Source organism: Rousettus aegyptiacus, unplaced genomic scaffold (assembly GCF_014176215.1).
Source record: "Rousettus aegyptiacus isolate mRouAeg1 unplaced genomic scaffold, mRouAeg1.p scaffold_m13_p_8, whole genome shotgun sequence".
NCBI lineage: Eukaryota > Metazoa > Chordata > Mammalia > Chiroptera > Pteropodidae > Rousettus > Rousettus aegyptiacus.
This window is the reverse complement of record NW_023416311.1, coordinates 7,995,219-8,022,793: the sequence shown is the minus strand read 5'-3', so window position 1 is coordinate 8,022,793 and position 27,575 is coordinate 7,995,219. Positions and strand designations below refer to the sequence as shown.

The window sequence follows — 27,575 nt, the reverse complement described above, 5'->3', positions numbered from 1 at the left end:
AGCCCGCGAGCTTGCTGCGCTCTCTCATGTGGGGCTTCTGATTGGCCGAGGCCCACTTCCGGGACAGAGGCGGCACTAGAACGGGCGCGACTTCCGGCGCGAAGCGCAGTCGTCGCACTTATCCGGCCCAATGGCGACTCCAGTGCTTCACACGCGGTTTCCAGGAGATGCGGCCGCTTCGGCCACTGCGGTCCAGACGCTGGGTGCGTCGAGGACTGGGTAAGAGTCCGGGCCGCTTCTTACGACTGGTACCAAAGGTCAGGGTCGGGATTAGGGGAGCGGATCTGAAAGGGTCTGGGACAGAGCTAATGGAGTGAGGTGGGAGCAGAGAGTATAGCGTCATCTTAGGTTCTGAAGAGTACGCCCATAGCCCCTAAATGGATGCTGAAGGTGGGAGAAGGTCTGGAAAAATGAATCGATCTCTGTTCCAGAGTTCCCTTTTGTCCTCACTGGGCTCCTTCGTAGCGTCCCAGGCCTGGGAACTGCATTCTGCTTCTTTACTGTTCCCTCGCGCTTTTTCATCTAGACTTGGAAAGAGTTCCCTGGGCTCTTCGGATTATCAGCCGAATGTTGTCACTGATAGCAAATTGAATCTTAATTGTTTTTGTTTGAAATTTGCTGCGACACACATGTTTAACGGTCTTTATCTTGCTCAACTTTTAAAGACCCAACCCCCCCCCCCCATAAGACACTTTGGGGTTTAACTTTGAGAAGCATTAGTGGGATGATATGTTTTTTCACTAATCTGCTTTATTTAAAAGAAGCAAACTTTGTAAGACACGTCACATAATATCATTCGTAATATTTATTAAGTGCCTGCATAATCTGTTAGACATTGGGGACAGTAGTCTGTCAAAAGAGACATCCTTATTGTCAGCAGAACTTAACAGTCTCGGGAGAGAAGACAGTAAATACATGAACAGGATAATTTCATATAGTAATCACTGCCATGAAGAAATGAGACAGGATGATGTGAGGAGAGGATGGACATTTCAGATGGGAAGATCTCTCTGAACTGCAATTTGGATGAAGACAAGAATCCAACCATATATATATACATATATATATAATATATTATTTAGTGTATGTATATATATTTATGTATATTATATATATATAAATATAAATAAATCTGGGGAATAAGTGTTTTGGATAGAGGAAACTAAGCACGTGAAAAGGGAACCAGCTTGGCAAATCTGAAGAACAGAAAGGTCACTATGGCTGCAGTTTAGTAAGTAGTGGAGATGAAATCAGAGAGGAAGGCAGGGGCCAGATTAATGAGGACCCGAAGACCACAGTACAGAATTTGGATTTGTATTCAGAGTAAAGTGGAAACCCTTTGCAGATTTTAAGCAGGAGAGTAGAGTAGCACGATCTATTTTAGTTTTTGAAAGATCATTAGATCTCTAAGTGAAGAATGGATTGCTGGGGGATCACAGTAGGAGCTGGGAGGCCAGTTAAGAAGCTTTGAATTTTCCCACTGAATGATGGTGGTTCAAAAAATGTTGGCTCTTAATTTTTATCATTCTCTGTTATAACACTTAATAGCTTGATAATCTTGGTTGTACAGGATTTCCGATATGCTTGCATTAGAGAATGATTTCTTCAACTCTCTCCCAAGAAAAACTGTTCGGTTTGGTGGAACTGTGACAGAAGTCTTGCTGAAGTACAAAAAGGTAAGAGTAGATAACACATGAGGTTTGGTGGTCCCCTACCCCCAGCTTTATTGAGATATAATTGATATACTGAGTTTTTGTTTTGATTTGTCAGAATACAATTAAAGCTGTTATACTAAAGACCACTTGTAACAGTGTGATGCTGTTAATTCAAAATTGGAGTCATCTCTTTGCTGAGGTTTCACCTTTTCAGCTGCTTTATTTACATGGTATCTTTAAAAAACTTTAGCAAGTGCTAAAGTAAAAAAACATTAGATCACAGCATTTTAGTTTTTAAGGGATTACTTAAGCATTAACTAAGTTTATTGGGGTAACATTGGTTAATATAGTTATATAATTTTCTGGTGTACATTATCATTTGACATTTGTATATTCTATTGTGTGCTTACCACCAAAAGTCCAGTTTTCTTCAGCTACCATATATTTGATCCCCTTTACCCACTTCACCCTCCCCCTACCTCCCTAGATTTGACTCCATTTACCCCATCTGCCTCCCCCCTCCTCCCACACCCCACTACTAACCACTACTCTGTAGTCCTCTGGTAACCACTAGCCTATAGTCCATGCACATGAGTGTTTATTTGTCCTGCTCATTTGTTGTTAAGCATTACTTTAAAACAGCTCTGTTAATAGGGACATTTTGGTTTGTTTTTGTTTTAATTTAGTGATTCTGCTAAACCTCAGCAATGGAGGGAAAATATTACATTTTTTAAAAATTGAAGTAAAATTGATAGATAATGACGATCCATTTTATATGCATTTTTATCTATACATGTGAATGGATAGTATCTTGGAGTATCAGCTATCATATTCAAATGCCAATACACAAGTATACCTAAATATATAAATGGATTTTGAACTGTCATTTTATTTTTTTCTAAGCCCACTAACATGAGTTTTTAAATATTGTAGTCATGATTTTATGATCCACAATTGATGTGTGGAAGTTACAGTGTTCCTTTTATAATTTCATCAGATATTAAGATATGGTTAAAAGTCTTGCTGTTGATCTTTACCAGGAAACCGAAGCAAATAAAACTTCATTTTCCCCCTCCCCTTTCTTGTTAAGGGTGAAACAAATGATTATGAGTTGTTGAAGAACCAGCTGTCAGATCCAGACATAAAGGTAATTAATTTTATGTTTGATCATTAGCAGAGCCGTTGCCACTTTGAACAGATATTAATTTGCACTTTTGTTTGGTCCTCTTCCATCCTTGAGAACCTCCTCTCTCTGTTATCCCATCTTACTTTAATCCAGTGGTTCTCAACTGGAGCAGTTTTGCCCCCTTCTTTTATTTGGTGTTAAGCTGGAGACATTTTTGATTGTCAGAACAGGAGGAAAGGAGGGGTACTACTGACATCTAACAATTGGATGACAGGGGTGCTGTTACACATTCTAAAATGCACAGGGCAGCCCTCCACAACAGAATTACCAGGTCCAAAATACCAGTAGTCCCAAAGTTGAGAAACCCTGCTTTAATCTTTCCTTTGTAATACCTCTTTTTTTTTTATTATGCTGCAGGCAACTCTCACATCTCTCCAATACTAAGACAAAATAAAACAAAGACACAACAAAAGGTATCTTATCTCTCAAGGGACTACTCATTCAGTGTTTGAGAGTTCAAGATACAGTGTATACCTGTCAAGTAGTAACAACTCAATACATTTTGATTCCCTTTTCTTCCTTTATTGCCCAATTTTGGAAAGAATAGTCTATTACCATGGCAGTGGTAATCAGATTGCCTAGGATAAAAATCCCAACTCTGTTGTTACCCAGTCTATGATCTTGGGCAAGTTGTTTAACCTGTCTGCCTCTGTTTTCTCTTTGTAAAACTACAAAAGCAATAGGAGGTTTTTTTAAACATGGAGATTTTATTTTAATAGGATCTAGTGAGTTCATAGATGCGAAGCACATAGAACAGCCCTTCGCTTGAAGTAAGAGCTTCGTAATTGCTAGATGTTGTTCCTGCTCATGGTCTGCACTGTCTCCTTTCCCTTTCATGGTTAAGTCCACTGCTGTAATTACTGTGAGAAAATTACCAATGATTTACGTGCTGATTCCAAGAGGCTTTTTTTTTTTAGGTCTCATACTTATTCTTTGTAGCAGCTGACACTATTAACCACCCATTTATTAAAACCTTTAGTTTCTCTGATTTTCCTGTCTTCCTACCACTTATCTCTAATCATTCTTACAGGTTCTTCTTACTTTAGGTGTAGATTGGGCTACTGAACTAGACACCTTTGTCACAGATTCTTCTTGCATGATGTCCTTTATACCTTCATAGCTTTGAAATCTACCTATGTCCTGATAACTCCCAAATTTGTATTAATAGCTCAGATTGCTTTTGTGGTTTCCAGACGTTTCTTAACTCCCAGCCCACAAGAGTTAAGTGTTACGGGTACCTAAATTTAACATTCTTACTCTCCCGTACCTACTCCTTCTGTAGCCTTCTGTATGTGCTTAACTAATGTATTGCTTACCTGGTTCTTGAGCTAGGAACCTTGGAGTCTTTCTGGACTTTCTCATCCCCCATATCCATTGATTTACCAAGTCCTTTGCGGAGTGGGGCTCTTTCAAGTCTTGATTTGTGGGTGTTTATTGTCTGGATTCTTCCAGTAACCTTTTTAGTGGTTTCAAGGTTCCAGTACACACACTCACACACATTTTATCCTCAGCACAGCCTAAATCACCTCTAAAGCACATGCTAAACGTGCCATTGCCCTACTGAAAAATTTCATGCCCACTGCAGAATAAAGGACCAGCTTCTTTGCATGGCTCATAACATTTTTTCTTAGTTCAGTCTCACTAGATACTTTAATCCATGAATTTGCCACTTTTTTCATCTTTATGCTTTTACATATGCCTTTCTTTCTGGCTGCAAAGGTCCTTGTATCTAGCTACGTGGCGTCCCTTCCTTATTAGCTTCGTGGCTAAAGGCAAATTACCACACTCTGCCTCACTGTCTCTGTCTATAAAATGGGAACCAATGGTGGTACTTACCTCTTGGAGTGATTGTAAGGATTGCATGAGTTAATAAATGTCGAAGTCTTAGAACAGTGCCTGGCACAAAGGAAGTACTATATTAACATTTACTATTACGGGTGCTCCTGGACTTAAAGATGGGGTTAAGTCCTGATAAACCCATTATAAGTTGAAAATACTGTAAGTCAAAAACGGATTTAATACACCTCACCTAGCAAACACTGGAGCTTAGCCTAGCCTACTTTAAATGTGCTCAGAACACTTACATTATTATCCTATAGTTGAGCAAAATCATCTCGCTACCATTGCCCAGCTTCATGAGAGCATTGTGCTAGCCTGGGAAAAGATCGAAATTCAATATTTGAAGTACTGTTTCTGCTGAATGTATATGTCTTTCTCACCACTGGAAAGTCGTAAAATTATAAGTCAAACCATAAGTCAAACCATCTGATTTTTATTGTAATCTACAAAATTTTTAGTCTTTGATGTCTAGCTGAAATGTCATCTTCTCTAATGGAACTTTTCCTGGTTCTCTCCTAGCATGTGGTTCATTCAGTCCATTCTCCGCACTTCCAGCAGATCTTTCTAATTGCAGATATGGCTTGCAAGGACTTCAGTGACTTATCTGGCTCCACAGCGCTCCCCAAATTTATCTTTTGGCTTGCTCATTATGTACCCTAGCCATACTGAACTACTCTTGGTTGTTTGAAAATGTGATTTTCTCTCTGTAAAGAATATAGCCCCCGAGAATACTCGCCCTGTTTAAAGACAGTAGAAGCATCACTTCCCGCTTAAAGTTTTCCCTGACCCTTGCTTTCTTCCACAGGTACAAAGGACCATTTTCTCTGTGTTCCACTGTATGTTATATCAGCACTTCCCATTTGGGCATCTTGACATACTGATATCACATGAGTCGTGTCCATGTTAGCTCAGAGGGGTATTGCAAGAAATTTGCTTCTGATAATAGTACAGTACTAAAGCAACAAAGTCTGTGACTGGTTTACTTTAAAAAAAAAATGGAGCAGTTTAAATGCTATCCTTATAATTTTGTTACACCTTTTTTTTTTTTTTAATGGAAAAGAGATAGGATCAAGCTAACTCCTTTTTATTTGCACTACCTTAGCTCATCTTCTCTGCTGCAGGTGGTGAGCCACCATTAATGCTACTTTTAACGGTTGTGGACATGAAATTACCATAGTGAAAATGAGTTGTGATTTAATTTTACTGCCAACTTACTTGGTGTTTCATCAGAAAATGGTCAATTCCATTGAAGTTTGAAGTTTGTCACATAGCTCATAGAAAGGACTCGGTGGTTGAATGAAGGTTGAGAACAGGTGGATCAGGGCATTGCGGGCGAGTGGGTGGGCATAGGCTTTGACACAGACAGACTCACTTGAACCTGGTTCTTTATTGACTTCTTGGTTAGGTTGCTTATTAATTTCTCTTTGCCTCATTTTCCTCAACTATAAAATTGAATAACTAATCCTTTTGCAGCATTGTTAGGATTAGGAAAAAAATTATATGTGTGTCATTGAGCACAATGCGCAGCACTTGGTGTGTTCTCACTGAATGCTACTCCCTGTAAGTAGTCTATGACTGTAGGTACAACTCTGTTAATAGTCTATTCCTGTAGGTACCACGCTGTACTTCTTTGGTTTATATTTCTTTCCTCTACTGAGTCTTAATTAGCATTAACCATTTTCTTTCGAAGATAGGGGCTTTTCGTTTATTGTGTATGTTACATATATGCATGAATACAAACAGTATCTTTATTTTATATAACTTATTATATTTTATTCATGGATTGTTTTTACTTTATTCATGGCTTGTTTTCTTTTTTTTTTCTTTTATTTAGCAGTTTTTTCCATGTCACTAAAAGTTGTGAAGAGTAATTTTATTGCCTGAAAAATATTTCAGGGGGTAGTGGAACCATTGTTTATATTATTATACATCTTAATACATTTAAACTCAGTTATAGGCTGAGAAAAACTTATATTCATTAATGACTAGTTAATTAGCTGGGATGGAATGTTACCTACATGCTTGCACATCAGCATGACTGTTGAAGAGATGGAGATACCTGTGGGGCCTTGTGGTCTCATAATATCTGAATCTGCTATAATTTTGCAGTTTTAAAAAATCCCAGGTATCAACATTTGAGGTAATTTCACTTTTTTTAGGGCAAACAATGAGAATGAAGTATTGCATTTAATTATTTTTCTTGTATGTAGGAGTCATTACATTTTATTTTTCTAAAATGGGAAAATTTATTGTAACATTTTTTCCAGTTTGATACAAACTCAGAAATTATCTCAATTTTGGCCTAAATCCAAGTGTGTATTTTTTTTTTATCTAAGTATTATAGATAGATGATTCATACAAGATAGATATCATCTTTCTCTGTTATTTTCAAAGATTTGTGATTTTCAGAGTACTTTTTTTTTGTTTAACTTAAGGATGACCAGATCATTAATTGGCTGCTGGAATTCCGTTCCTCCATCACGTACTTGACCAAAGACTTTGAGCAGCTTATCAGTATTCTCTTGGTAAGTTCGCCTTTTATTTCTCTGAGGAAAATGTGACTTAGTACTTTGAAAATAGTATACATTGTGGCAGTAAAATGTTTCTTTTTACTTTTCTCTTCCTTCTGTCTCTAGAGATTACAGTGGTTGAATAGAAGTCAGACAGTGGTGGAGGAGTATTTGGCTTTTCTTGGTAATCTTGTATCAGCACAGACTGTCTTCCTTAGACCATGTCTAAGCATGATTGCTTCTCATTTTGTACCTCGTAAGTGGTTCCTCTTTGCTTGCTTTTTGTTTTGTACTTTTTAAATAAATACCTCTTTATTAAAGTGTACTTCCCAGTACACTTTGGAGTTTGTGCTGGAGTATCGCAGGATGCATGTTGGTAGCAGTTCTGATCCATGTCTGCTCCCTTTAATGACCTCTGTGGAAGTGTCTAGATTTGTTTGTTGCTGTGATTTTTATGGATTGAATTTTTTTTTTTTTTTTTTTAGTGAACTTCTGATGAAGTCTTAGAACTTGGGAATTTTTAGCTGTTTCAAAACTATAAAGTTGTTTGACTTTCTTCCACATCTCCCGATTATAAATTTAATCATTGTACTAGTTTGGACAATGGAAAAATCACTTTTTTGTGTAGCTGTTGATTGCTTAGGTCAATGACAGAAGAGTAACTAACATATTTTGTTTTTCCCTCAAAAGCCCGGGTGGTCATTAAGGAAGGTGACATAGATGTTTCAGATTCTGATGATGAAGATGATAGTAAGTATCAAGCAATTGTAAGCAAAAGATACCTGCTGTTTCTTAGAGAATGCATACTGAATGATCATGTTTGCTGGCAACTCCAGTACCTATTCTAATAGTTGGACTGCAGCAAGAGGCAACCTTTCATTGAATCTTTTTGTTATTTTGAGCACTAACATGCAGTCAGTTGCCTTTAATATATTACTTATATAATTAGTTTATTTAGTCTTCATTGATAGTTGGCTATGGAGAAAAGTTTCAAAATTATTTTTCTCTTGATAAGTAATTCAGTTTGGTTAGCAGGTGGTTTTAGCTGCTAGTACATCATTTTTTAGTTTTCAATTTTATTTTGGTGCTCATACTCTCACTTTTCATCTTACAGATCTTCCTGCAAATTTTGACACATGTCACAGGGCCTTGCAAATAATAGCAAGATATGTCCCTTCGTGAGTATACTTTTGTTACTAAGTTTGAATAATGGTTTCAAGTCTCAAAATTGTAATCAATTCATAGAAAATTACAGAATGTTCACAGCATTCAAACTCAAGTTGTATGCTGCGTGTTTTTGTAGCCTGTCAATGTAACTTCTCAGTCTGCAGAAAAAAAAATGGCATTTCACTTCTCTATTCATTGTTGTTATTTTTCAAAACTTGTATGCAAATTCTCCCCCAAATTTTGTATAGTGTTGGAATTTGCTTTTATTGTTGATAGATATGATATCCAAAATTTTTCAATGAGAAGCCACTGTTTGTGTTATGCCATGTAAATAAAAATTGCAATTTTAAGAAAAGCTTTTAGGTGTGGGAGTAGACCTGAGTGCCTGCTGTAAGTTTATTGCTAACTTTTAAAAAAAAGCCCAAGTTGGTCATTTTTTCTTCTTTCTAAAATAATATCTGTGTGTAGTGGGAAATGTTTAAATTTTAAACTAATGTCGTTTGCTGCTTTTGTAGAAGAACAAATTCCCTTTTAATGTGCTATTGATACCAAAGGTAGTAGCAGCTTATTTTCTCCTAAGTTATTACAGATTTTCTCCAAAGCTATGCATTTATTTTAAGTTCCAGTTGCTTGAGGTATGAGTTACCATTTGCCTCTTATATTTATATTTGCTCTTAAAATGAAAATGTTACCTTCTAAGAAACTCAGTTGACATGAATTCATTGATTTTTTTTTTTTTTTTTTTTTTTTTAACTAGGACACCATGGTTTCTTATGCCAATCCTGGTGGAAAAATTTCCATTTGTTCGAAAATCAGAGAGAACATTGGTAAGAAATCTTTTCATGAGGAAAATAATGGAAGGGTCATTTTGTGTGATTTAGTTTTAAATGATGTTGGTCTAAGAATTTTGACTCATATTCCTTCCTTAGCAAGTGATTAAGGATCCCCATTGCTGCTGCCTTTTATTCCTATGTGCAAACCAAGGTCAGGGTCCATTTTAGTAATATCTAAAAGGCCTTGATTATACAGAAAAATATTACTAGAAGATACTAGTTCATATATTCCTAATTGTAAACACGCCTTATTTAAGTATGAAGGGAGAGCCTTTTATAGATGAATTCTTTTTAAGTTTTGCTTTTTCAAGTTTTAGATCACTTGTGTAGTTTTCAGTAAATAATAGTGGTTCCCGCCTAAGCATAGATTATTTTTTCCTAAGGAAGGTATTGTAGGTGTTAAATAAAGAGTTGGTAAATTTTGCCAATGTTTGTGATAATCTACTTCAAGTGGAACATTATAAACATTGTATCTTTTACAAGCATAGATGCAGCAATTCTCAGCAAAATACTAGAACACTGAATCTAGCAATATATAAAAAGAATTATGCACCATGACCAAGTAAAGTTTATCTTGGGAATACAAGGTTGATTTAATAACCCCAAATCAATTAATATTACATACCATGTCAATAGAATAAGTGACAAAACCTACGTGATCATTTCAATAGATGCAGAAAAAGCATTTGACAAAACCAAAACCCTTTCATGATAAAAACAGAAGGGAACTTTTCAATCTGGTAAAAGGCATCTATGAAAATTACAGACAGCTAACATCCTACTCAGAGTGAAAGACCAAAAGCTTTCCCCTAAGATGAAGAATGAAACAAGGCTGTCTGCTTCTCTAGTTGTGTTCAGTATTCTATTAGAGGTTCTAGCCAGAGCAGTTAGGCAAGAAAAAAAAAAAGGCATCCAGATTGGAAAGGAAGAAGTTCCACTTCTTTTTGCAGGTGACATAATCTTAATGTAGAAAAATCCTAAGGAATCAACGAAAACACTATTCAAGCTAATAAATGAGTTCAGCATGGTTACAGGATATAAGGTCAACATACAAAAAAACCAGTTGTAAAAGATAATGGGGAAAAGAACAGTCTTTTTAACAAATGGTTCTGGGATTAGTGGATATACATGTAAAAAATGAAGTAGGACCTCTCCTTATGTGCAGAAATGAACTCAAATGGATAAAAGACCTAAATGTAAAAGCTAAAAAAAAACTTAGAAGAAAACATGAGTTAAAATTTTTGTGACCTTGGATCAGGCAACAATTTCTAGATATGACACCTGAAGCACAAACAACCGGAGAAAAAATAGGTAAGAACTGTTGTGCTTCATAGGACACCCTTAAGAAAGTTAAAAGACAACCCAAATAATGGGAGAGAATATTTGCAAATTACATATTCATAACGGTTATATCTAGAATAAAGTACTCTTAATAACTCAATAATAAAAAGGCAAATAACTCAATTTAAAAATGGGCAAAGGATCTGAATAAGTGTTTCTCCAAAACAGACATACCAGTGGCCACTGAGCATAGGAAAAACTCTGTGCCATTTGACATAGGGGAATACAAGTCAGACCACAATGAGATATACCACTTTGTACCTACTAGATGGCTATCTTCAAAATCAGGGGTCCCCCAGGTACCGGTCTGTGGCCTGTTAGGGACTGGGATGCACAGCAGGAGGCGAGCAAGCGCAGCTTCATCTGTGTTTGCAGCTGCTCCCCAGCACTGGCATCACTGCCTCAGCTCCGCCTCTGTCAGGCATTAGATTCTCATAGTAGCACTGGCCCCTGGTGACAAAAAGGTTGGGGACCACTGCTGTAAATGATGCGCAATAACAGGTGGTGGTGCGGATGTGGAGACATCAAAACCCTCAGGTGTTGCTGGTGAGAATGTAAAAGGGGAAGTGGTGCCACTGCTTGGATTGTGACTGTCTGATGGGTCCTCAAAAGGGCTAAACAACTGCGGTATGACCCAGCATTTCCTCTGCTGGGTGTCTCCCCAAGAGAAATGAAAACATGTCCGCACAAAACTTACATGAAAGTTCAAAGCAGCATTATTCATAGTAGCCAAAATATGGAAACTACCCAGTGTTTATCAGCTGATGAAATTGTATAGACATGGTATGTCTATACAATGGAATATTATTTGGCAATTAAAAGGAATGGTTTACTTACTATAGCATGAATTGACTTTGAAAACATTATGCTAAAACACATAGTTTAATATTCCCCTTAGAGGAGGGACATTGGGGGCAGGGAGAAAGGAATGAAGGGTTAAAAAAATACAAATTAGTAGTTGATAGATGGTCATGGGGACGGAGAGCACAGCATAGGGAATGCAGTCAACAGTAATATTGTAATGGCTAGGTGGAGAGCCAGAGAGAGAATAATCAGCGGATCGTTGTATAAATTATATAAATGTCTAACCAATGTAGTATATACTTGAAACTAATAATAATTTTTTTTATTAGAAAAAAGATTCCACTTATGTGAAATGTATAAAATAGACAAATTCATAGAGACAGAAAGTAACTAGTTATCACTTAGAGCTGTGGGTTCAGGGGGTATTTTACTAAAAATATATATATTTTCTTTTTTTTAAATATATATGATGACAATGTTTTAAACTTGATTGTGGTGATGGTTGCATAACTCTGAATATACTAGAAACCATTGACTTGTACGCTCTAAATGGATGCATTGTAGATGACATATCTCAACAAACCTGTTTTTAAAAACACTAGAAATATACAAATCACAAATTTAGTTTACTGGATGTAATTCGGTTAATGATACTGGACTGCAGTTCTCCCTCAACGTCCACACAGCAATAGACGGGGAAACCGTGCATGTAAATAGTATGGTTTCTGTGTTACTGGGTAGTCTTTTTCTCCTATTTAAATATTGAAACTAAAGATTGTATAATTGATGCTTTGCTTACACAGCTATGAAACATTGATTCTGTGTCGAAATGCTTATCCTTTTATGTTTTAGGAATGTTATGTTCATAACTTGCTAAGGATTAGTGTGTATTTTCCAACCTTGAGGCATGAAATTCTGGAGCTTGTTATTGAAAAGCTACTCAAGTTGGATGTAAGTATTTAATAATCTTGATTTTCATTTATTACATATATTTATTATAATCAGTACATGAAACAATAGTAGCAGCAGTGGAAAAGAATCTGCAGTTTCACTTTTGATTCATTTCTGTACATTTCTGGAAGTTCATGATGTGCTAGGAGTTACAAACGGTCTTGTCTCATCATTGGGGAACAGGCGTTAATTAGTCATACCAATGTCAGAACACAGTTGTGGTAAATGTGAATGGAACACGTGCATTTTCATGAACTGGAAAACCTGATGCAGTCAGGAAGGCACTCCTATGGAGGTGATGTTGAAGTTCCTTATAGAGGCCTCCAGTCAGGTTTAGTGGGAATGAAGGAGGGTGGTGGATTCTAGTGACATTGTGGAAGAGAGGTAAACTGGTCTTTGGGACCAGTTTGGAAGTAGAGGCAGCTCCCTGTGGAACAGAATCTTGGTGTTGCCATTAACAGTAGTAAGAAAATTCAGGAGGAAGGTAGAAGATGAAGAGTTCTAGTTTGGATGGATTGAGGTGCAGGCGGGCAAGCTAGATGGTGAATACTCAGCAGGCAGTTGTAGCGCCTGCGGGTGAGGACTGAGCACAGACCTGTAGAATGGCGCAGTTTAAGACAGGACAGAGGAAGTGTGATTGGAAGTGGGAGGGAAGTCGAGCGGACGTGCAGTGAGGATCTGGAAGAAGGAAGGGTCTGGTCAGCAGCATGAGATATTGCTGACATTTTTAAAGAGAAAGGAAAGCAAAAGTCGGGTTTGGTGATATGGAGATCATCTGTTGCCTTGTCAGTGTGGAAGGGGACACTGCATTTCAGGAAAGAGAATGGATGGATAGGAAATGGGGCTGTTAGAGACCTTGGTGAGGGTTTAAGGTGTAAAGAGGAGATGAGGCATGTATTAGGGTTGGGGGAGATGAGGTGTGTGGACTGAGGAGATGAGTTGATGGGAATGCTGTAGGGTCGAAAGGTGATGTACTAAGGCAAGCATAGGAAGAGCTGGAGGTTGGACAGGCTGCCACCTTGCTCATTTGGAGTTAAACCTCTTCAGCCATCTGCATACATAGCCTTTGTGAGGTCTTTCCCTGATCTGTACAGCAGGAACATTTTAGAGTACATTTAGAATTGTAATAAATGTTGAGTGTGTTGAAGCTGTCTGATTTAAACTAATACCACAGTTCATGTTGACTTTCTGTCAGTATGTAGTAAAGGGGCTTGATTTCTAATCTCTAAAATTTCTAATCTTTAAAATCTTTAAAATTCCTTCATGACCCAAAAAAATTGATAGGTTTGCACCTTAATTGTGTAATGACTTATGTGCTAAGCTGGACCCCTTTAAAGTAATTTCCAGTTCCCCCAAAATGTAGTTGTATTTTAAATGTTTTTATTGTTTTTCTTTGTTAAAACATAGGTGAATGCATCCCGGCAGGATATTGAAGATGCTGAGGAAATAGCAACTCAAACTGGTAGTGGAACAGATGTCACAGAAGGACTTTTTAATATGGTTAGCGTTTATTAATGAAGCAGATGCGCACTGCTTATAGTTCCAGGGGGTGGGCAGACAGCTAGTCGCATCTTCTTCAAAGCTTCAGAGTTCATCAAACGTGAAAGTGATTTCTTAAATGAAGTAGTTTGCTGCCATGTTGCTTTTTTGCAACATTTGGTCTCTTTTCAAGGCTTTGAATTTGGATTTGGTAAAGTACATTGCACTTTTATTCCGTTCTTTCTGTTTGTTTTTGTAAACCATATATCGTTTGTGAGGAAGTGATAAATAGAGCATTCTAGTTTAATTTATGTACTTTACAAGCTGTATACCTTAACACAAAACTTTTCTACCTGAGGCAATGTCTTAAGTTGGGTTCACAGTGGGCACCAGGAGGTGGGGAAGTCTGTGACATTTGCATGGCCACCCTCTATGTGGGTCTTCTAGATGAGAATCAGAGGCTAGGTCTCTGGACCTGTTATTTTATATTGAATTCCGTGGTTGGTTCTGATTCACATCTCTGGTTGAGAGCCCCCACCTGGAATGGTGTATATATATATATATCTTCTTTGTTTTACCCTTTAAAAGAAATAATTACTTATAAGAGTTTTCCCACTAGACTACTTTTGCTGAATTTTGTAATGTTAGTTTTAACATTATCTTCTAAGGATGAAGACGTAGAAACTGAACATGAAACAAAGGCTGATCCCGAAAGGCTCGATCAGATGGTGCATCCTGTCGCTGAACGCCTGGACATCCTGCTGTCTTTACTTTTGTCCTACATTAAGGATGTCTGCTATGTAGATGGTAACTACCTGTAATATTCACAATTGCTTCTGTTATTGAATACCTACTGTGTACCTGGCTCTGTGCTAGGCGTTTTTCATTATCTAGTTACTGATAGAAATCCTATAAAAATCACTATTTTGGTATGAGGCAAAGAAGGATTAGAGAGATTAAGTTACTTGCCAGTGTGACATAGCTTGAAAATGATGGCACTGGGAATCATGCTCAGTTATATTTGTCTTTGAAGCCCCTGAGCTTTTCACTGACTGTTGTTTTAAAAGATTATATATGGAGTTTGATCCGTTTTAGGTGGAGATCATAATACACTCAAGTCGTTCGGGATATTTAAGAACGGTGTAGTAGATGATATATACTGAGTTTTGAGTGTCTTAGTACTGTGGTTGTGTTGGTACCAAAGTGAGCAGATCAGTTTGCTTCTGTCCCTTGTGCAACTTTTAGTCTAGAGGCTTTGCCATGAAAAAAAACAGAAAATTTTCCATTCACATTGCTTACATTTAAGAATGAGATTCAGCCTTTCAGAATAAGACCTGAATCTGAGTTGACTGTGTTACTATTTTTTTGCTGTTGGAATAATAATACATGTTGACCAGAGAAATTTGGAAACTATAGGAAAAGATTAAAAAAGGCATTCTAAAGGGCCGCATTCCTGCTAGTCAGAGAACCATTATTAGCATTTTGATGTTTTTTCCTTTTCTGTAAACATGTGTATTTGTGTAATTTTTGGTGGATTTTGGGATCACACTATATGTAGAGTTTCATAATCCACCCTTTTCGCCCACTGAACATTTTCTCATACCGTTTGTTGTTCTAAAATAGTTTTTGTTGAGCATGTGTATTTAACTGGTCTCCTCTATTCCTCCCCTCCCTTTTTTGCCATTATAAATAACAGTGTAATGAATATCCTTGTACATATATTTTCAATTTTTGCTTGGATAAATTCCTAGCAGTAGAAATACTAGATTACTAGATCAAATAAATGACTTTTCCCTTATGAGCTGTAAAATTATCCTTATAGATGGCTTTACATTTATGGCATAGCTGTGTGTTTGTGAGGTGAGGGCCTGCTTCCTTACCAATGCTGGATTTTTTTTTTTTTTTAGAAAAAGTAAGATTTATTGGAAGTACATTTTAGAGGGAGATGGGCTATGCAAAGGAAGGCTCAGCCGTGTGGAATTTGGGAGGTGAAGAGAGAAGATAGTACGGGTTTTCAGCAAAGAGCTGTAACAGCATTATACTTAAAAAGGGAATCTGCAAAATAAAAATGGCATTTTGTTTTAATTGTAGCTTAATGGATGAGGATGTATCTCTTATTGTATTGTTTTCTTTTTAAAATTTGGTAAATGAAACTGGTGGCTTGAAAATAATGTATTTATAAAACTGAAATGCCATTTTCTCTGTAGGTAAGATTGATATCAACAAAACAAAGGATTTATATCGAGATCTCATAACTATCTTTGACAAACTCCTGTTGCCCACCCATGCCTCCTGCCATGTACAGTTTTTCATGTTTTATCTCTGTAGCTTTAAATTGGTGAGTATGTTCTTAACACTATCTTATTTTATTCTCAGCCATGATTTGCCCTTAAAAATTGGTGGAAAGAGCAGAGGGCACTTCAGCTTCTTGCCAGATCAGTTGAGTGCTGTGAAATTGTCATCCTACATTTGGTCCACTAGGTGGTACCCTGCCCTTTAATTCAAGCCTTTCTTTATTAAAATCTCATTTAGGATATTTAATTGTTTATTTCCTTTATTCTCTCTCAGTTGAGCCTGGCTAGCCCAAATCAACTTTTTAATCCAGAACTTTAAAACTTTAGGTTTTGCTTTCTATTTTGGAAAGAAAAATACCACCAAAGACTTTCTTCTCCTTTGCAACTATTGTGTAGTTTACTGGAACAGTCAGGGGAGTATTAGGGATAAGAAGGTTAAAACTCAGTCTGCACCAAAGTATGTGCTAATAGCTTTTGAAAAGAACTATTTGGGAGAAGTTGGAGGTACATCTATTATCTTAAGGTATTTAAAGATAAGAACCATGATAACTGTATTCATTATATAACAATATAACAGACATTTTTGCACATTGTTGTGTTAAAATCTTAGGGTTCGTTTAGCTAGAGTAGCTTATGCATTAAATAAGATCAGACCAACACCTTCTCTTGTTACAGGGATTTGCAGAAGCATTTCTGGAACATCTCTGGAAAAAATTGCAGGATCCAAATAATCCTGCCATCATCAGGCAAGCTGCTGGAAATTATATTGGAAGCCTTTTGGCAAGAGCTAAATTTATTCCTCTTATGTAAGTAACCTGATTTTCTAAGTGCTTTTTCATATCATTCTTTAAAAAGATTATAGCATTGTCTTAAGTCAGAGAAATATCTGCCTTATTTTTTTGGTCAGTCTTTGAAGTGAAAAAATCTGTTTCTGTACTCTCTGGAAGGTATTTATATTTCCAAGAGGCAATTTCAGAATAAAATGTCTCCTTTTTTAGATAGAAAACCTCATGCGCAAAGCTTTTGTCATCTGTCCTGTATGGTTGCACTTGAACATGAAGGTTCAGTTGTCTGCATAGATAGTGTGCAGTGTTTTGTACTGTTTTGATTGTATTTGTAGGTTTTGTCTTTTTTATTCGCATTCTGAATCAATTGTATCTTAAAGCTGAAGAAAAATCCTTTTAAAGGTCATAGATCTGTGTAGGAGGTCAGTCTGGGCCTGTTTCTTCCAGTGATCCATGAAGATACCTTTGGGCAGGGAGGCTGTTAACCTTTCCCCAACAATGAAAAGCTGTCTGGCCGTTCTGTCCTAAATTGTAGACATGGGACTTCATCAGGACGTGAGAATAAAGTCAACCACTTTCCCTTGTATGCTGTTGGTAAATGCGCCCTTATCTTTGGCCATATCCCCCTGAGAGGGCCGGGAGACCATCTGAGTTGATAAGAAGAACCTGTTCTCTTTCCCTTGAGATTGCAGGCATTCTTAGGGCCTGCCCGTTGTTCCTAGGGCCTGTTTGTGTACTCTACTTTGTAATTGGAAGGCTGCCTTTCTCATCCACCCAAACCTCCTTCTTTCTTTGCTTCTTTTCTGTGCCCATGGGTAATGCATAAAGAAACCTGTGGACTGACTTTCCTTAGTTTATAATGAGAGGCAATTGTGTGTTTTTATGTCACTAGTTTTTTTGTGAACCAGTGGAGCTAACTTGAATTTTTCTTTTCTATAGTACTGTAAAATCATGCCTAGATCTTTTGGTTAACTGGCTACACGTATACCTTAATAACCAGGATTCCGGAACAAAGTTGTTTTGTGATGTTGCTCTCCATGGACCATTTTACTCAGCCTGCCAAGCTGTGTTCTACACTTTTGTTTTTAGACACAAACAGCTTTTAAGTGGAAACCTGAAGGAAGGTCAGTGATTTGGGTTTGGTGGGTGTGGACTGGGTTTTCCATGTGTACTGACCAGTCACCCTTTAGAATGGAGATTCATTTCTCTTTTGAGAATTTGATGAAAATTGTAGTCAGAAAACTACACATTAACTCAAACTTTTATAATTTCAAACAGCTTATAGGCCCCTAAAAACACCTTAAGCCTCCTCTCAACATCTGATGGATTTGAGGTTGTGAACCCCTGCTTTAGAGGGTGGTGTCTAGAATGATTGTAAGATGTGAAGATGCTCCTCTTCAGAGGTGAGGCGGAGCACTTGAGCTGTGCCGGCCCCATGCTCAGAGCTGTGTCCCCACCCTGTCCTCGTGACGGCCCATGGAGGGCAGGTGTCATTCCCACTTAACTGAGGAGACCAAAGCATGGAGAAATAATTTATTGGCAGGATTAGAAATTGAAAAGGGTGAGAGTGAGGATGGCTATAAAGCTGTGGTCATAACGATTATGCACCTTTATCTAAAGATTTGAATCTGTAGATAAAGATTGTTTATTGGGTTAGTATATTTTAGTTGTAGTCCCCAAGAAGAGCATTCAGTTAAGTCAGTTTGAATTGTTTTGTTTACTGTCATGAATAATCAAATGGCTTAATATAGGCTATTTCCTCTAAACCAGAGTTTCTCAATCTTTCCACCACTGACATTTGGACTGGGTAATCCTTTGTCGTGGGGCCCACCTTTGCATTGTAAAGTGGTGAGCAGCAGCTCTCACCCTCTGCCTCCTAGAAGCCACTTGCAAACCTCCCCCGCCCCCCACCCTCCCAGTTGTGACAACTAAAACTGTCTCCAGACACTGCCAGATGTCCTCTCAGGGCTACAGTTACCAAAGTTGAGAACCACAGCTCTAAACTGAAACTCGTATGTGTTGCATTATATATATTTACTTACATCAAGTATGCTTCTAAAAAGATAGGGGTTAAAATTGTTTATGATCTAGTAGTAGGAGAGGGTTTTATCACAAGGTAAGTAAAATCTCTGCTTTTCTTTATATATATAAATGGTAAGAGTCTAGTTAAAGAGGACATATTTCTTATGAGTCATGACATCCTAGTTTTAGTCATTTTTATCAAAATATACATCAAATAATCTCTTAACAAAACATACTTAAGCACAAGTTGGTTTGCTTGCCTCTTAAAATAAGTATGGTGTCTTTCTTTTACTAAATAGGAGAGGATTCTATTTATTAGTTCCAAGACAGTGGAAACTGTCTCATTTTTCATTCTATATCCATAGTTTCCTTGTAAAAAAATACGAAATACAAACAACTAATCACATTTAAAAACATGTTAAATCTTAGTACTAATTTAAGACTTGAAGTCTTGCTGTTTTTTTTTTTTGGGTTGCTTGTCAGATTCTCACACACACACACACACACACACACACTCTCTCTCTCTCTCTCTCTCTCTCTCTCTCTCTCTCTCTCTCTCTCTCTCTCTCTCTCTCTCTCTCTCTCTCTCTCTCTCTCTCTATGGAATACAGGAACAAGAAATTTCTGCGCTGTATTGGCATTGCGTCCAGGGAATGGAGACTCACTTTTTCAGCTCAACTTCTTAATGTTCATGAATGTTAGCTGAAATGAAATCACATGGTCTTTTTTTCTCTCTAAATTTAGTGTATGCTAAGATTCATATATCTGAATATCAAATTGTCATACAAGCTTGTAGGCCACTAGGAATGTGTGTTTACTTCTTGGGTCTTTAAAAGAAGACAGTGGGGTGGTTCCATAGAGTAGTGGTTAGCACGTCTACTTTACTTGCAGAAGGTCCTGGGTTCGAGCCTCAGCAGAGTCATGGCCTATACTCCAGGCGTGCCAGGCCTCGGGTGTGCCAGGCCCTGGGTGCGTGCCGCAAGCTCATGGGAGGGGACGCCCCACATTTAGAGATCCAGTTCTTAAGGGGAGACAGCAGCATCTGTAGGTCGGGGGAGGAAGTGTATGTGGGGGGGGGGGGGCAGAATTAATTAAAAAAAATATATAAATATAAAAGAAGACACTGTCTTCTTTAGAAAAGTTGGTTTAGTCCTCAAGGAGTGTGGTTCAGCCTTATGATGTTCTTATGGGCTCCACATTGTCTGAGTGCCTGCAGGGACCCTTATTTAAGGCATTTCTGCAAATAACATTTTAAAAATCATTTTTATAATGTAAAATAATCTGTGCCGCTTGAAGACTGTTATCTGGGTACCTTCTTAAAATCTTTTGTATTTTAATCAAAGGTTTGAGGTATCTTCAAAGTCTAAATTTTGAACGTATAGTGATGAGTCAGCTGAATCCTCTGAAGATTTGCCTGCCATCGGTAGTTAACTTTTTTGCCGCAATTACCAGGTAAGTTACTTGTACCTTATTGGTGGAAATTACTCATGACTCATAAAGTTACATAAAGTAAATTTATGTTAGTATCGGTATTGCAAAATTCCATTAAGTTGCTATGAAATTATTTAGTAAAATGAGTTTATAACAGACATTTAAAAATTAATAACCCAGTACTTAGAGGAAACACTGCAGTGTGGATCTTGTTTTTATATTGTTTTGGAAGCATTGGAAATTGGCATTAATTTTTATCCAGAGAGGATAATTCAACAGAAGCGTAGACACTTAGAAATAAGTAAGGCATTTAACTAAGCTAAGAGGAACAAATCAAAGGTGTCATTAGAGTGAATGCTATAATAGTAATAAAAATAGACTGAACATGAGAAATCAACGATAGGAGATTGGTTTACTGAGGGACTGTATTGTCTCAGGCCTTGGAGCTCCAGCTAATGCATAGTTTTACTGTGTGTCTGGCACAGTTCTAAGTACTTTACATAGAACCCACTGAAATTTCACATAATCCTATGACTGTGTTATTAACCCCTGTTTATAAATAGGAAGCTGGAGGCACAGAGAGATTAAATGACTTCTATGCAGTCATAGCTTGACTGGGGGCAGAGCCAGGATTTGAATGCAGGCAGTCTTACTCTTTCATAAGCAGTCACAGAATTATTCTGCTACACATGGAAAGTGAATTGGAGACCTTGGGCATTTGATATTCAGGACAGGATCAGAGCTGAAAATCTTCAACAGATAAGAGTGTTCTACTCTAAGATAAAAGTAATTCTTTCAGTCCTCAAACTCCTTAGACAGCTTGGTGCTCTCATTCAGCAACCTTATTTTTCCTTTGCTAGGCATCTAGTTCAAGGTATTCTCCATCTCCTGAGATCTCAAAATTGATAAAGAATTAAAAAGAATAAAACCAACAAGTATTCGTGTTCAGTGAGTGAAAGGTTCCAGTGCATTGTGGGAAGACAGAAAGCAGCTGGAAGAGTAAGGACGGATGAAGCAAAGCGGAGGCAGCTGCACCCAGAATACTTTCAGGGTGAGAGTAGAGGACAAAGTTGAGGACACATGAGCAGACCAGTCAGAGAGGTTCTAGATTGGGAGTTAGGTTAGGAGTGAAATGTGAGAGCAAGAGATTGAAGTGAAAGTCTGTGTCAAGGAATTTATGTATCGTTCTGTAGTTGCTGCTTTTGCTTACTTAATGGTTTTGAGGTTCATAGTGACTCCTCCAACTGTATTTCGATTTTAACTGATGTGTAATGTCCTATTAATTTTTTAAAACAATCTCTTGTTGGGATTTCAGTATTTGGAACAGCAGCTTAGGGCCGTGGTTGTACGTTCTGTATGTCCTGGTGCACAGGCACGGACTAATGTCGCCTAGAGGCACAGCTGCTGGGTTGTTGGAGATGCACTTTGTCGGCTTTACCAGATATTGCGAGCTGTTGCTCTCCAGCGTGGTTTTGCCAATTTACCCTTCCGATCCTTAGCTACTGGAATGGAAATAAACACATGTTTTTAAAATTACAAGAGCGACCTGAGAACTTGAGCAGATATACCAGAATAAATACTGTGCGAAGGAGAGGGGGAGGTAGAGAGTGGCAGAAGTGAGCTAAATCCTCATCTTCAAGAAGCTGTCCAATAATGATTAAAGTTGCCAAGTCATGTGGCAGTTACTACCAGAGGAATTGACAGTATAGTAGTCCTCATGTTTTTATCATGCGTTCTCCAGTATAGTTAACTGTTTTCATTCACTTAAGCCTGTTCCTTTCTTTATCATGTTCTGAGATCATGACTCAGTCATCCCATGTCCCTCTCTCAGTACAGTTCTAATTTCTTCCACAGTCAAGTCTCTCCATCATCAGCCACTATCTCTCAGTAAATCTTGAATCCATTTTTCACTCACCTTTTAATTCTCCTATAAATAGTAAAAATAAGCACAGCTATATACTTTTGCAAACTTAAGAGTTTTACCTCGGACACATTTTTAGGTGAATCATACATATTAATCTAAGCCCACTTCATTTTCTTAAAGTGATAGCCATATTTTTCTTTCTCCTTAGCAACCTTGTAAATAGTCCCAGAGAACTGTACCCTAAAAGCATTATTTTTTGCTTTATTACGTTCATTTCTCTTGGCATAACAAGATAGTTGTTACACATGACCGGGCATGTCCGTGCAGAGTGACTCCATGCTGATGCCTCCATCTTATTTGTTGTTTGTTTCACAGTAAGTACCAGCTAGTCTTCTGCTACACTATCATTGAGAGGAACAATCGCCAGATGCTTCCAGTTATTAGAAATACAGCTGGAGGAGACTCGGTGCAAACCTGCACAAACCCACTTGATACCTTCTTCCCCTTCGATCCATGTGTGCTGAAGAGGTAGGTACTCTTAGACAGACAACCTGTCAGTGGTGTATTTGTTTTTCCCAAGGTTGGGATTTAGGATTTCTTTGCCTTAAGCGGCCGTTCCTAGCCGTTTATTTGTGTCATGGTCTCCTTGTACATATTTCACAGGCCCAGAGTAGACAGTGCCTGTTAGAGGCTGCACAGTGTCATAGGCACACCAGCATAGGAACCCAGATTGACACCAAGGATTTTTTTTTTTTTTTAAATCTGTTGCTTTAAACATATAAGGGAGTGGGGATAAAGGTGCCTGGCTAGGGAGGATACTGTCTTTTCATGGTTCATAATTTTCTGCCAGGTGACTTGTTTTTCCTCTGAAGACCACATCTCATACCTTTGCACAGGATAAACAAAATCAAAAGGTTAATCTTGATGAAAAATTCTGAAAAACCACCAAACTGAACTTAACTTTGACTTTGTATAAGGAAGCAGAACTTTTGCTTAATTATTTTCTAACTAACAGCACAACAAGTTGGGATTATCTGTTTCCCCAGGGCTTGGTTGACTGCAACCAGATAGGTCTTTTTCCTAAACGTCTTCTAATAAATTACTATCGGCATATAAGAGAAAGTTCCAGGGTAATTCAGTCATTTTCATTTGGACACATTGTAACTCACTATCAGTCTCTGCAAAGTTGAGAAACAATTACACTTAAAAATGAAAAGATGAGAAACAGTAGGTGTAATACGTCATCTATACAAAGAAGGAGCCACATTAATCATAATTATAGTACTTACACTTAGTATTTTTTGACACATTATTTGAGCTATAGTTTTCACTTCCTTTGTGTAATAGATCTTGTAAGAAAAGAGTTAAATATATTGTGACCTTCACTGTAGTGTTTAACTTGAAATGTGATCCTTGTTGACAGGTCAAAGAAATTTATTGATCCCATTTATCAGATATGGGAAGACATGAGTGCAGAAGAGCTTCAGGAGTTTAAGAAACCCATTAAAAAGGTAAATTTGTGACTCAACACACTTTCTGAGACTCTCCAGTGTGGTTACAGATAACAGGCAAATAGTAAATAGCAATGTTACACTTAAAAAAATACATTTTATTCTTTTTGCCTTTAAAAAATTCCAAGCTCAGGATATGTTATGATGAAAAGAGTTTTCTGGGTTTTTTGATGAATTATTTAAACCAGACACTTCACATGCTGACTTTGGGAAGCAAAGGTTAATTAAAAATCAGATAAAAAATTTAGATCTTACTCCTTGACCATTACTACCAGGTAACAATCTAAAATTTACTTATGTTGACATTGTAAATAATGTTGTAATTTTGTAGATGTAAACATTAATTTTATAGATCTTCATGGATAGGTGGTAAAATGCAGATCAGGAGGAGAAGAAAATTAGAATCCAATAATAAAAAATATCACTATTTGTTTCTTTGTTGGCACATTTATTTCCATATTAAAAGCTTTAATGTGCCTTTTTTTTTTCATAAGTAATCATTGGAAAACTCATCTTTTATTTGAGGAGGTTATTCATTCTTTCATTCAAATTGTATTAGATATAGGGTTATGATAGTGAGCAAGAATGACATATTATGTTACCTGCTTTCATTGAGCTTAAAATCTGTTAAAAAAATCAGTCTTTAAACAAATAGTGACAATGTGTGATGAGCAGTTGTGTGGATGGTTTTTAATAAGGAAATAAGGAAGTGTGCATCACAGGACACTTTTGAAATTGTGATATATTCACCTTTTCAGAAGTAGCACATTCCTGAGGAAAGGAATTCTTAGAGTTTCAAACAACCACTTGTGATTTTACTGATAATCTGTTCTGTTCTTTTGACAGGAAGTGGTGGAAGATGAGGATGATGACTTTTTAAAAGGCGAAGTTGGGACCACACCAGGCTCCTTTGACACACATTTCCGAAGTCCTTCAAGTAGCGTGGGCTCCCCGCCTGTGTTGTACCTGCCAGGCCAATCCCCTCTGATGGCGAGGATTTGTGATTAAGACGACATCCCGCCATGTCGTGCCCTCAGTACCAGGGCTCATGCTGTTCGAGCGTCACATCGCACCAGAGCAAGTACCTGCTTCTGCAGCTTGCGTTGCAGTTACACCCACTCTAGTGTCTGAGCAGATGTGGTTTCTTTTCGTTCCCATACAGACAGAAGGGGAAGACTTATCATGTGCAATATTTTACAGTGGAATCGATGATAAATGTTGAAGGCTGGCATTGTTTATACTTTTTTTGTGTTACAGCTTTTGACATAATTATTGTGAAATTTCTATGATCAGCAAGAGCCTATTTTATATTTTAACACATTGCATTTTTAACACAGGTTTTGGTCAGAGCCATCATAGGACTTTGGTTGATCTTTTCAGTGAAAATCCTCTAGGACACTCTTTAAAGTCTTCAGAATGAATTTATTTTGAATATATTATTTGCCTTCTGCTGAAACTGTGTGTTGGGATTTCAGTGGGGTGCAAGGAAAAGTGGGAGAGACGGCCAGAGCTGGTCCCAGCTGCTGGAAGTTGGAGCTGGCACTGATGGAGATGTCCAGGGATGCCAGAGACCAATAACAGCTTGGAGGGAGGAGACAACAGAAGGTTTAGGGCAGCATAATCAGACAGAGATCAGACACTTGTGAGTGGCAAAATGGATTTAAAAGAAAACTGGAGTTCCAGGTAATTCATACTGGCTGAAAGTGGGGTTGGACTTTTGTAAAACATAGCACAGAGTATCTCACTCTGAGGCTCCTAAGAGTGCTGTTAAAACTGGAACTACTCGTTTATAGTGGAATGTTACATTGATTTTTTTTTTTTTTTAAATATGATGATCAGTTGACAGTTCTCATTTTGAGAATTTCTTGGGGTGGGCAAGGCAGGGCAGGTTTTAGGTTATTTGGTGCAATGGTTTTGCTAGTAACAATAGGCCAGGATTACAGATACAGCCTCTGTCTACCGGCTGTTTGTATCATGGATTCAGCTCAGTGAAATCCTCTGGCCAGGTTCTTTTTGTATTTTTATAACTAAATACCAAGAGAGAAGAGTCTAAACAACCTTGCTTTATAACAAATTTGTAGAAACACTGCTAGAATCATTTTGAAGCTCATCCATATTCTAGCTTCATTCCTTATTTGTGTACTTTTTTGTTACTTATGAAAATGAACATCTTTAAACATATTTATTTTTCTGCTACTTTTCCTATTCTTTATTTAAAGGCAAGTAATATTTTCTTGATCACATATTTTGTAATGAAATACTTCGTCTTTCCTGGGGCTTTGTATGCTCTTGTATAATTATATTGATGGCAATCTAGAATTTGAATTTTAGGCTATACATACTTTTTTGGAAAATAGAAATTTTTATTAGTTAAAAAAGTTTTGGATATTGGTGATTTTATTTTGGTGATTTGGTGGAAAGTCATTTAAGAACCTTTAGGTTCTTCGTTTTTTAACTGCTGACAGAAAGGTGGGATTTTTATATACTGGATAAAATGAGTAAATAGTTGACAATAAGTGAGGTCTTTGGGGTTGGGAAGTAGTTTTAATGTAGAGGGATATCTTTATAAATAAATCTATTTAATTCCAAAGGAGCCTGAGAAAAAAACTCATTGTGAAAATAAAACAATGGCATGGTTAATCTGGAACTTTTGTTCTTATACCAATAAATGGAGGTACCCCAATAAAGAGGCTTCTCATACAAAAGTCCTTTTGATTTCTTTGTGTTTTTTACTGATCTGCACTAAAGCACTGTTTTACAATGGAAAACTGCAACTGAGATTTCACTATTAAAAAGGTGAAAATATTGCCAATGTGATTGTGAGTGCTCAAAAATAAATTGCATGTTGGTGATACAGAATCATGAAAATGGCCTCCAGGTGCTTCCAGTTGCATCTGAAGTATTGACCATTAATGGTCACACCCAGGCTAGAGTGACTGAGGCTTGAACTGGTCCAAGGAAAATGAACACTTAAAAAATTTACATGCTTTGGAGGAACATCTCTGGCGGGGGGGGGGGGAATTCTGAAATCTCTTGTGAATTATATGAAAACAAAGAATTTTCCTTCTCTCTTACTGAAGAGCAAACATTCAGTTGGGGTAGGAGAACCTGGGTCTGTCCTCTTGTCTGTCTGCTATGGTTGGGTCTTCTTTAACCCATTTCTCATTTGCCCAGGAATACTTGCTGGCGGCACTTGGGGCTGCAGTGTTTAGCCCGAGATAATGTGTGGATAACAGTTCTAACTTTATCCCCAAGGTTTGCCACAAAACATCTCACTTTATTCTTTTTGCATTGCTCTAATACCTATCAATAGTCTTTGGAAACAAATGACATCATTCTTTTGATAGCATTTGGTCTTTGTAGTGGTATTTCCATTTACAGAATATAGTGAATCTCGATCACTGAAAATGTCAAGTCCTAGAAAACAACATTTCTATTCATGATATTAACATCATTCTCAATTGTTAGCCAAAGATTCATTTGATGAATCTGATTGATGTGTACATTTCTGTTACATTAGGATTAGAGAAAATTCTGTTTAGAAATAACTCTAAGAACAATTTTTATATTTTATTTTCCATTGAATACCAGTCAGATTTGCTTCAGCCTCAAAGCATGTCTGTAAAATTAAATTAATGCCGACTGCGAGCTGTACCTTTTTTTTCTAAATGGGAAATGGATTAATGAGACGAGGTGTCTAACCAGGTTTGTGACTATACACTCAGAGCTCTGCTTTTATTGAGCTGTAAAGTGGAGATAACTAATACCTTACTCTAGGGCTGTGAGGGTTTGATGTAAATGCATGTAAAGTCAGTTGCTAGTTGTTTGGCTACCAGCTGAGAAAGTCTAGTTAAGCAGGAAGCACTTTCACAGAATTATCTTGAAGGAAAAGACAACTTCCAT

At 37.4% G+C, this 27,575-nt stretch overlaps 1 protein-coding gene across 2 annotated transcripts; it reads left to right on the top strand.

Annotated features, from left to right (window-relative positions):
• Window positions 1-63: 63 nt before the first annotated feature.
• On the top strand, window positions 64-26,380 carry RRN3 (RRN3 homolog, RNA polymerase I transcription factor). 2 transcript variants are annotated; one of them, XM_016159677.2, is made up of 18 exons: window positions 64-219; window positions 1,571-1,676; window positions 2,746-2,802; window positions 7,116-7,205; window positions 7,317-7,446; window positions 7,881-7,940; window positions 8,305-8,368; window positions 9,115-9,184; window positions 12,188-12,286; window positions 13,694-13,786; window positions 14,434-14,572; window positions 15,973-16,103; window positions 16,735-16,865; window positions 17,784-17,968; window positions 20,210-20,318; window positions 22,537-22,689; window positions 23,585-23,672; window positions 24,519-26,380. In XM_016159677.2, the coding sequence occupies exons 1-18, from the start codon at window positions 131-133 to the stop codon at window positions 24,678-24,680; spliced, it is 1,956 nt and encodes a 651-aa protein (XP_016015163.1). In that variant the 5' UTR covers window positions 64-130; the 3' UTR covers window positions 24,681-26,380. The 2 variants fall into 2 exon arrangements, with proteins under 2 accessions (XP_016015163.1, XP_016015164.1); XM_016159678.2 differs by having other exon boundaries at window positions 101-219; window positions 1,622-1,676.
• The last annotated feature ends 1,195 nt before the right edge of the window (window positions 26,381-27,575 follow it).

Coding starts and splice junctions, on each gene's coding strand:
- RRN3 (XM_016159677.2), top strand. CDS start 131: ATGGCGACTCCAGTGCTTCACACGCGGTTTCCAGGAGATGCGGCCGCT. Junction 7,206..7,316: donor AGCTTATCAGTATTCTCTTG/GTAAGTTCGCCT, acceptor TTCTGTCTCTAG/AGATTACAGTGGTTGAATAG. Junction 16,866..17,783: donor GCTAAATTTATTCCTCTTAT/GTAAGTAACCTG, acceptor TCTTTTCTATAG/TACTGTAAAATCATGCCTAG.